We start from the raw sequence: 11,046 nt of genomic DNA, 5'->3' as shown, positions 1-11,046 counted from the left end.
GCTTCGTCTGACATACTTTGGACATGTTGTAAGGAGAGACAGGTCTTTAGAGAGGGACATCATGCTGGATAGAGCAGAGGGACAGCGCAGGAGGGGAAGACCCTCTATGAGGTGGATTGATTCAGTGACTGGGGTAATCGGCATGGGTGTCTCAGAGGCAATGAGATTGGCACAGGATAGAGCAGGGTTTTAGGGCTGTTGTACATAGGGTCGCTATGAGTCGCAAATGACTGGGCACATAACAACGACAACATTTATAAAGTAGTCCTTGAGATAAGAAAACAGATAAAATGTTCTAACATAACCTAAAGGCCTAAATTTAATCTACTGGGTTAAATGAAAGTCTACCTTTCCAAAGTAGGGCAATACTGCACAATAAAAAGGTAAACATGGGAGGCAGGAAAGAGAAAGCATAAAGAAATTCTGTACGTGGAAAGTAAGAGTCTAAGTGTCAAATTAAGCAATGACACACTGAAGAAAGGAAAATAATCTGAGACAAAACAAAATTTAAGGACAAACAGACGAAAGATTAAAAACTAAAACAAGCAAAAAATATACCCACAGCAAATAAAAGTTCTAGATGAATAAATGTAAAATCTAGAAAAATTAAGTAAAATAAAATTTTAAAATAGTACTCTAAAGCAGCTAAAACACATTAAGGAGGAAAATTAAGATGCAGTGAAGCAATTAAAACCGCTGCATATGCTAAAACAGTGCAAGTAATAGGACCTTCAAAGAGAATTTAAGAAACCTAACAAACACAACAAGTAAAATGCTGGGGAGGTACAGTGAGTCAGCCAGCATGACACATGGACAGCTTAATCTTAAATAAGCAGGATGCCATGTATCTGAATAACCCAAGTAGGGCATTTTCTGAATGGAAAGGAGTCAGTATAAAAAAAAATTATACAGGAAGGAACAACAGGTGTAGTTAGACTGGGGCAGTTTCTTGTAAACTGGGATGTGCACTCTATGTATCCAGGAAATCAAATCCTAAAGGCTGAGGTCATGCTCACAGCTTAGGATCTGTACAAGTGCTAGAGCCTGAAAGTATCCTTCTGCTGGACTCAAGTGGTCAAAGTGCACACCTCCTTTTTTTCTCCCCCTTTACAGCAAAGAAACACAACAATATGAAGTTTATTCATTTCAACATAATAACATCATACCAATGAATAGTTTAGCAATCTCAGAGAGCTGAATTATACTTCTAAATACAGAAACAGGTACACTAAAGTGAATTACTATCATAAATCTAATACAAATACAATGTGCATAAATACATAGACCATATAAAATTACTGCCTATAAAAATACATTACATTAAAACTATACAAGTGCATATATTCTCTAATACAGAATATTAAGCATGATAATTTACAAAATCAAATTAGAATTAGGGGGAACTTGTAGCCTTGTTGGCCATCCTTTAATTTTTTTTTTAAACTGAGGTTAACTTAAACAGTCCATACCTTATGGGAGTATCTCCGCCTTGAGAAATGTCTTGCTAAGTCTGGTTTCTTGTTTCTATTCTGCAGACACTTGATTAGGCGATACTTTCTTGATTTTACTCTATTATGACAATGATCAGTGAAGTTACAGTGATTCAAAGGCTGATTCTGCATGCATTTTCCAACGCGAGGGACAAAATACTTCAGAGCCTGGAGAAATAATTTGGTCTTCTGCTGCATGATATCAAAGTCCCTGGTTTATGCTCCCTTTGGGTCTGACAGTACACGAATATATACAGTAGTGGGTTCACAGAACATCTAAAATTGGCAGTTCTTAGTTCCCACCCTGTCAGGGCCATGCATAATTGCAGAGAGCTGATAACTCAGATTAAATAAATCATTCAAATCATACTGTTACCGATGTGGCTCAAATGTCTCATTTGTAAAGCCAATTCTATCAGGCTGAAGCTATGCAACACTGATTCTGGTACACACAGGGCCAAACTAAAAAAAAAACAAACAAACAAAATAAAAAGCAAAATAAAAATCTGCAAATAAGCAAATAGAGAAAGGGGGCTTATTAAGAACTATGGAAGCTTTAAATGGCTTTGACCTTATATACTGTGAAATCTCTGGTATGTGTGTGAGGATGAACTAAGAAAAGCCTCAAAACTCACTCATTGCCGTCGAGTCGGAAACGACTCATAGCTGACCCTCCTGTGGGTTTCCGAGGCTGTAAATCACAAGGGTGGAGATTGCCCATCTTTCTCCCCCGGAGCGGCTGGTGGATTCGAACTGCAAGGGAGGCGTGGCCTTTGGGTTAGCAGTGCAACTCCCTAGGGACTAGGCCACCAGAGCTCCTACTTAATAGGCTGGGGAAGAAAAAGGGAATGATTAGCATTGGCTGAGTGCTTTCAGTGTGTCAGAGGCTTTTACAGACTGTCATTTAAACTTCATAAGGGCTTAATGTAACTATAATGCTTATTTTACAGGTGAGGAAACTGTGGCTCTAGGAGGTTTAAGTACTCCAGGCACTCAGACAATAAAGAGTCTGTAAACAAAAGAAAGTCAGTAAACTCTCTCTCAAAAGAGAGTCAGTAAACAAAAGGGCCAATCTGGTTAGTCCGCACATTGTGGACAAAACAATTAGTTCTCAACATTAATTCAAAAATGAAAGCATGTAGATTTTGAATTTAAAACAAAACTAAATCACTTTAAGATGCTAAATTAAATGGGGGACCATGGCTGGTTTCTGCGTGGCAACTGGTTCTTACTAATCCTGATAACTAGCAAGTAAATCTGGGTTCAGGTCTTGATTTCTACACCTACTGCCTGTATCTTGGCCTCAGTTTCTTCAACTGAAAAACTGAAATAACAGGACCAATTACCTTATAGGATTGTTGCGGCAAGAATGAAAAAATGTGACAATTTACATAAAGATTAAGTAACACAGTGCCTGGAACGCAGTAACCATGATGGCTGCTAGCATTAGGACTGGAATAATCTAGGTCGATTGCACATTGTTGCCTATCATGAGAATCTTCCATAAAATGGCCTTCTGTAGCAAGGAATACTGCGTCACATTTTCCACAGAATGTATCTGCTACAATCCCTCCCAACCCCCAATGTGCTTCCGTGTTGCAGGAACCAGGAGGACAGGTATGAAAGAGCAGTAGCTGACTAGTAAAACCCCTTAACAACAACAAAAATCCCCGCTCCCAAAACCTGAATAAAAGGTGCCCGCAAGATTTCGAAATCATTATTACTTGTCCCCATGGCTTAAGTCCATGCATCCTGCATTTGCAGGGAGAATCCAAGGCTCGGGATGACGTTAAGTAAATGGATTACTGGCAAAATTACTCATTATCCTTGTGCAACACTAGCCCAGGGACTAAGCAACAGGAATGTGGAGGGAGTGGTTCCAGAAATCAAGCAGTCAAAGGACACAGATCAAAAAGCGAGAAGCAAGCAATAAAGGGAGGCTGCGTGGAAATACGAAAAGGAGGAGGAAGAGATCACATCACGACCATATACGTACGCAAACTGTAGGAATACTCTGGACAAGAAACGGTGAAGGCAGGCCGCAGAGCCAAAGCTCTCAGGACAGAGAGCAGAGACCACCTCCGCTGCGTCCGGTTCCAGTCTGCGACTCCGCTTCCCGCAGCTGCTGTGCAGCACGCCGGTCTACGTAACTTCAGCTCAGCACGACGTCGAGGCAGCATTTGCCATCTTTACTATGGTCAAGAAGGGAGTGTCTTTCATCAGGATTACTACAGGCATCTCAAATATAGTCATTTGGTTCTTCTATAGTTGTATGAGTTAAAGATGAAGCAAAGGAGACAAGAACGAAGAGAAAGGCGCCACACTATGTCCATTGCAGATCCCTCCCGCCACTGTCTGCCCTCACTCAAGATGGCCGCCAGCAAAAATGGTGCAGTGATGTGTACAGCGGTTCCTGGTTGCCAAGGAGACCCGAATACCGGAAATGCGGAATTCCCAGGGGCCGCGAGCTTGGGCGGCGGGAACAAGGCCACGCCTCCGCGGTCCTGACAGAAACGAGTGGGCAGGTCCTGGCAGGGAGGTGGAGGTAGCAGTGCTGTGGATAGTGGTGTTTCCAGGGCGATGGAGTCGCGAGTTGCAGACGTCGGGGCAGCAGAAGCTGCGCAGGCCGCGGGCGGGGGCTCGGCACGCGGCGGCGTCACTCAAGGGCCGGTTTCGGAGACGCTGGCAGCTGCTCGCTGGAAACTCCTGCGGCAGGTAAGGGAAGACCTGCTAGGTGCCCTAGCTCTGGCCACTCCCCGCGCAGGTGCTGGCCAGCCTCCAGACGGGGCTCTTCGCTGCGACTCCGACTTCTGCCGAGTTTCTTCAGTTTAGCCCAACTGTGGGAAGTGCAGCCGCAGCACTCACAGAAGCGGGCTTGGTGAGAATTCTTCTCACAGCACGCGGGGCTTCCTAGGAAGAGCCCCTCCTTGGAAAGGACACCGCGCAGGGAAAGCCGAGGGTCAGCCAAAGGCAAGCCCCTCCACGAGCTGGATTGACAGAACTGCCACCGAGAACCGCAGAGACTGTGCGGCTGGCGCAGGTTCACTTTCTGTTGGTCAGGAGGCCGCTGCGAATGGGAGCCCCCTGGACTGCACCCCACAAAACCCGAGGAGCGCCCCCTCAGTCCTCAGCGTCCACTTTCTTGCTTCGTCCCCCACCGTCTTGCTTTTCACGTTCCTTCTAAGAGACAAACCATCCAAAAGCGAAGCATCAAGTAGGGTTAATGGTAGCAAATGCAGAATTCCTGGGACATTCATGTCGGAAGTAAAAGAGCTGTCTGTCATCTGAGAGACTTTTCCTATTGCTTGTCCGTCACATGGCTGTCCAGCCTGTATTGCTCTTTTAGCCAAACTCAGTTTTTCTGCCTCACTAAAATTTCATTTTGCTTCACATGACCAGCTTGATGCACCTCGGCTTTAGGATTAGCAGTGTTTCGAGGGCTTGGACCTGTTTGTTGCTTGTGCACATTGTTTGAGATGGATTCGTGTGACTGAATGTAAAAGAAGTTGAGATGTCTGCCTCTATTTTTTGTCTTGCAACTTGAAGTGATTGGTTTCCTAGGTGGACTAGTCAGGGTATAAGAGTGTTAGTTTTTTGAATGACAGTATCTTTTTATGTGTGTGTTTTAAAGTTGCCACTGTTGCTAATAAACCCGTGTGCAGGTTTCACAGAATTTCCGATTTGTGGTCATGGAGGTAATCACTTGACAGAATCACTGCTTGAAGTGAACTTTTCTTACTGTTTTTACACACCAATACCTTAGGCCACCTGTTGAAGCTTGACTTAAGAGAACACTTTATATTTCTGACAGTTCTTTTTGCGGAAGAATGTCCAGGTTACTGAAATATCAGTTGAGGTGATGGTTGTTGTTGTTATGTGCCATCGAGTCGCTTACAAATCATAGCGACCCTGTGTACAACAGCCCTAAACTCTGCTCTGTCCTGTGCCAGTCGTACTCTCTCTCCATCAGGAATCAATGACCCCAGTCACTGAATCAATCCACCTCATAGAGGGCCTTCCTCGCCTGCGCTGTCCCTCTCCAAGGACCCGTGCCTCCTTACAACATGTACAAAGTATGTTAGACGGAGCCTCAGAATCCTTGCCTCCAAGGAACCACCTGGTTTAACCATTTCCAGCATGAATCTGTTTATTTTCCTAGCAGTCCATGGTACTCTCAATACTCTTCTCCAGCACCACAGCTCAAAGGCATCAATTTTCCTTTTATCCTCCTTAGTCATTGTCCAACTCTCTGATGCATAACAAGTGATTGCAAAGACCATGGCCTGTACCAGACGCACCTCAGTCTCCAGAGAGACACCATTGCTCTTCAGTACTTTGGTGAGGTCCCTAACAGCAGACTTTGCCATGGCAATATGTCTTTTAATTTTCTGGCTACTGATGCCAAGAGTGTTGACTGTGGAACTGGTAGTATTTAGGGAGTTAACTTTGCTTTGTCTCCAGTCAACTTTGCATACACTGCTGTTACTGAGTAACAGTCATGTAAGATCTTTTCTTTGCTGATGTATTTATTGATATTTTTCTCAGAGAATTAATTATCTGGTCTTAACAAATAATATTATTGACTAATGGAATGCATCTTATCATAGGTCACTTTCACGGGTATTGCTTAGTGAAGTAAACAAGATCAGTTAAAGTTAAATTACTAAAGTGATAAATTAGGGCATTACATCAATCAAGTCTTAGAATTGATTAGTTTGTCTTTCTCATAAGAACTAGAATTCTCCCTAGAAATAGATCATGTTTTACCAGTCTCTCCCCTCACTACTGCTTTGAAATGACCAATCCTAGTCCATCTCAGCTCTCTAATGTATAGTATGTTTATCTTTATGCATTCCATTTAATTTTATACAACTCTAATTTTCTAAATTTCAACATCAAAAAAACAAAAATCCTCACCACTGGATCAGTAAGGCAACAACATCATGGTAGATGACGAAAAGATTGAAGCTGCCGAAGATTTAATTTTGTTTAGATTCACAATCAACATCTGTGGTAGCAGCAGTCAAGAAATCAAAAGATGTATTACATTGGGAAAATATACAGCCTAGGACTTCCCCAAAGTACTAAAGAGCAAAGATTATCAGTTTAAAAAGATTGAGTTGTGCCTGATCCAAGCCATGACTCTTTCAATTATTTCCTATGTAGCTAGAAGTGAGATAATGAATAAGGATGGCAGAAGAATTATTGATGTTTTGAATCATGTTGTTGTTATGTGCCATTGAGTCACCTGCAACTCATAGCAACCGTATGTACAACAGCTGTGAACCTGCTCTATCCTGAGCCAACCTTATTTTCTCTGGCACACCTACCACCATTACCCTAGTCACTGAATCAATCCATCTCATCCAGAGTCTTCCTCTCTTATGCTGTCCCTCCAACCTTCTAAGCATGATGCTCCTCTCCAAGGACTGGTCCCTCCTTGCAACATGCTCAGAGTATGTCAGACAGAGGTTCAGAATCCTTGCCTACAAGGCACAGTCTCGTTTCACCCTTTCTAGGATGAACCTGTTTGTTCTCCTGGCAGTCCATGGTATATTCAATACTCTTCTCCAGCACCATAGCTCAAAGGCATCAGTTTTCTTTCTATCAACCTTATTCACTGTCCAGCTTTCTGATGCATAGCAAGTAATTGTGAAGACTATGGCTTGGATGAGGCACACCTTAGTCACCAGACTGACATTGTTGCCCTTTGGTACTCTGGAGAGGTCCCTAACTTTCCCATGGCAATATGTCTTTTAATTTTCTGGATGCTGGTACCAAGAGTGTTGATTGTGGAGCCAAGCAAACTAAAGCTGTGAACAATCTCAATCTCTTCACTGTCTATAATGATGCTCCTAATGGGCCCAATAGTGAGAATCTTTGTTTTCTTGATATTCAGCTTCAATCCATATTTAAAGCTACATTCCTTGACCTTCTACAACACGTGCTTCAAGTCCTCCTTAGTTTCAGCAAGTAGGGTTGGCCATCTGCATAATGCAGGATATTGATAAGTTTCTTCCAATCCTGATGCCAAATCCTCCGAATAAAGCCCAGACCCCCAGGTGATGTGTTCTGCATATAAATTGAAAAGGTATGGAAACAGGACACATCCCTGGTGTACACCCTTCCCGATTTTGAACCATGCAGTGTTTCTCTTCTCTGTTCAGACAACCACCTTCTGGTCCAAGTCTGGGTTTCACATAAGCACAATCAAATGTTCTGGGATTCCATTTCTTCTCAGAGTTAGCCACACTTTGTTGTGATCCACACAGTCAAATGCCTTTGCATAGTCAATGAAACACAGACATTCCTCTGGTATTCTCTGCTTTCAGTCAAGAGCCATCTAACATTAGTTATAATATCCCTAGTACCACAGCCTCTTCTAAATCCAGCCTACACATATATTTGTTACCGTTCCAAAGAAATGTGACTTGATAGAATGTGGAAATTATTGAACAATATGATTAATATCACATGCAAGCAAGATTCTGCTGAAAACTGTAAAGGATAATTAATATTGCTCTGTTTTCCTTTAGGTTGCGTTTTTTAACTAGGCAAAGAATGGTGTTAGCAACTATAGGCTTTCTTTGCCTACCCAACTTGAGATTCAAAAGAAATAACTTTTCTCCCCCATCATGCAAATTATCTCCTTCAGAGATCTCTGAGAGACCAAGTTGAGCCAATTCTTATGTCGAGGAAGATTAGATTTTTTTTTTTCTTTTTTTACTAGCTTGGTGTCAAGAATAAAATTATGCACTTTGGGCACCTCCAAGCCCCCCAGTATTTGCCAACTTGACTGGACAGTGATTCTCAGTGGTTTAACAATTATTTTTGTGATGTAGAATGTAATGATGTAATCACCCTCACAATGTAATCTTATGTGATCAGCCAGTGAAAGGGGATGTGGGTAGGATACAGCATTCCTATTCAGATGACAACTCTGGTGAAATATAAGAGGAATTTCCGTGGAGTGTGGCTTGAATCTTACAAAAGATAAAATGAGACAAATTACCGGAGAATGAAGGACTTCATGACCACCAAGAAAGAAGAGCCAGGAGTAGAGGGTATCTTTGAATTTGGGATTTCTCTACTGAGAGCTTTTAGACCGAGAGAATAATTGATAAGAAAACTTATGGAAATTTCTATGAAATTCGGAAGCTGAAGCTTGAGAGACAAGGGCCTTCTCGTAGACCTGACAAAGGAAAAAACCCATTCCCTAGAGCTGGTACCCAGAGCTCCAACTATTAGCCTATTACAGTGTGAGAGAACAGATTTGTGTTTGTTAGGATTAAGGCATCGCCTTTGGTCCCTGTTCTGGTAGCACTAGATAACTAGGACACCTAGCTCAGTATCCCACTCAACAGCACAAACATAGCTGTCTCTCCCGAGCCAGTAGCGTGGAGGGAGATAGTTTATAAAAGGAAGGGATGTATACATTATCTATCCAGTTTTTCTCAGTCCTTACCCTAACAGATTATGTATACTGAATCGAAACAGATGAGGGAGAGAATAGTTTAAAAGCAATATATGATAGGGTATTATGATTATCACAGGAATCCAGAATTAAGGTTGCATTGGTGGAGTGCATTGGGGAGGGGGGTGGAGGCAGGGGCGGGGGGATTGTATACCAACAAAGAAGTTTATCTTTTGCTTTTCAAAGAGAGGAATGAACTCGGGGGAGGGGGGTGTAGAGAAAAAAGTGCAACAATGAATGAATGGAAATCCAAAATCTCTGTAAATGTTCATTAAAATTAACAAAATAAAATTTAAAAAAAAACCAACAAAAGGAAGGGATGTAATAAAATGCAAGCAGATAGCCATCACTCATAAACATTGATAGAATGAAATCTTGCCTGGGGGTCTGAATACTTGACTGAGGAGTATAATTATTGGAATATATTATATAATAAGGGGGGGGAGAAGCATGAGAGAGCTTTGGTGACCTGGTGGGTAAGGAGTTGCAATGCCAACCCAAAGGCCCAGTATTTGCCCTGCATTTCTCAAGCTGAAAAAAACTGAAAAACAAATTTAATCCTCGAGTTGCAAGACGCAATGGGCAATATATTGAATGATCCAAAAGCATCAAAAGAAGATGAAGGGAATACACCAGATAGTTATCTTCTAGATTTCTTGGTACAACCTGGTTCAGGACTGCATCTGTTTGAGGAAATATGTCGGTTGGTATTTTATCAATTCCTGTGGCCTTATTTTTTGCTTATCCCGTCAGAGCAGCTTGAAGTTCCTATAAAAGTACCAACACAGAAAATATTAAACATAATGATAAGAAGAGGAAACAGAATGCTGAAATTTACTGAGAAGTCATCAATCAGTAATGATTGCTGAAACATAAAATACTAAATTCATTAAAAACTTACCTCTATCTTTAGAATAATTTTACTTGTATGTGATATTAATGATATTGTTCAATAATTTCTGCTATTTTTTCTTTATAAGTGAGACCTGGTTGAGTAATTTTATTTTCTGTTCATTTATTCTTGTTTTCTGTATGTTCAGCTCCTGTTGATTGTTCTTCCCCAACCCCCCCCCCAATTCAGTGGCTTAATTTTTTCAATTCTTTTTTTTGTGTGTTTTTTAAAAATGTTTTCATATCCCGTTTTGAGTCCTTTATTTTATTCTATTTATTTACTCTTCTTGCGTAGTTTGTAATGCATGTTTTTTTGTTTAGACATTTAGAATCATAGCCAGAACATTGTAAATTCATTGCATTATTCTGTCCTTTGTCAAAGATATTTCCTCTAGCTATTTTACTATTTTATGTTTAAATTGTGCCATGTTATTATATTTGTCTTTTTTCTTAAAGTTACTGCTGTTTTCTTGGTGGGAATATTTTTTGATTGGATGACCTGCTGCCACTTCAGCCAAGTCAAGCACCAGCTGATAGACAGGAAGAAGGTTTGGAGGCCGCCTCCACACAGACTCAGGCCTGCGGCCCTAGGGCTCAGCTCCGTTCAGTTCTGCGTGGTCACTGGGCAGCAGCAATGCATATGGACCTTCTGAAAACCACTCTTTGCCTTATTTTCTTCAATGCTTATCCAGGAATTTTTAAAGTTTTATCTGTGCAATATAAATAATCGCACATGCACAGGAGGAGGGGTTTAGCTGGCTACAGAAATATGGGATTGTAGAGGCTTGGGTTTAATGTGGTGAAGGTTTGGAACTTTCTGTGTCTTTCCTTTATGAGTTCCACAGCTTTTCCCATGTGTTCTCCCTGTGGGCTGTTTCCGCTTGTCCTGGCTTTTCCTTCTAGTCCTAGTACCTATTCTTCTCAGGCCTTAACAAGAATGAAAAGTGCTCCCTTGCAGCACCTAATCTTTCATCACTTATTCCCAGTTGCACTTTCTGTGAAGTCCCCTGACTAACTTGCAGTACTTAAAAAAATAATAATAAAAAAAGCTAACCAAAATTGCACTGCACTTTCTTCTGTTGGCTTTCTTTTGCATTCTTCCCATTTGGTATGTTACCCAGTTATGCCCGAGAATGGCTGTGATGAACCAGTGCTCCAATTCCAGGTCTTTTGCTCCATCTTTTTTTTTTT

The 11,046-nt window shown here is 41.5% G+C and overlaps 2 protein-coding genes across 4 annotated transcripts in view; one reads left to right on the top strand and one right to left on the bottom strand.

Moving 5' to 3' along the window:
- The window catches only part of PREPL (prolyl endopeptidase-like), a 35,599-nt gene extending 33,911 nt beyond the window's left edge, over positions 1–1,688 (bottom strand). For all 3 annotated transcript variants that reach the window (XM_006882314.1, XM_006882316.1, XM_006882315.1), the window contains exon 1: positions 1,470–1,688. In XM_006882314.1, coding sequence (XP_006882376.1) covers positions 1,470–1,688 — 219 coding nt within the window. The remainder of the gene's footprint in view (positions 1–1,469) is intronic.
- A 2,382-nt stretch (positions 1,689–4,070) lies between these two features.
- CAMKMT (calmodulin-lysine N-methyltransferase) overlaps positions 4,071–11,046 on the top strand; it is a 620,355-nt gene continuing 613,379 nt past the window's right edge. The window contains exon 1 of the mRNA XM_006882313.1: positions 4,071–4,205. Coding sequence (XP_006882375.1) covers positions 4,071–4,205 — 135 coding nt within the window. The remainder of the gene's footprint in view (positions 4,206–11,046) is intronic.

Source organism: Elephantulus edwardii, unplaced genomic scaffold, assembly GCF_000299155.1.
Source record: "Elephantulus edwardii isolate Elephantulus edwardi_28Jun2011 unplaced genomic scaffold, EleEdw1.0 scaffold00019, whole genome shotgun sequence".
NCBI classification, from domain to species: Eukaryota; Metazoa; Chordata; class Mammalia; order Macroscelidea; family Macroscelididae; genus Elephantulus; species Elephantulus edwardii.
The sequence above is the reverse complement of the archived record's forward strand: the minus strand, read 5'-3'. Positions and strand labels throughout refer to the sequence as shown.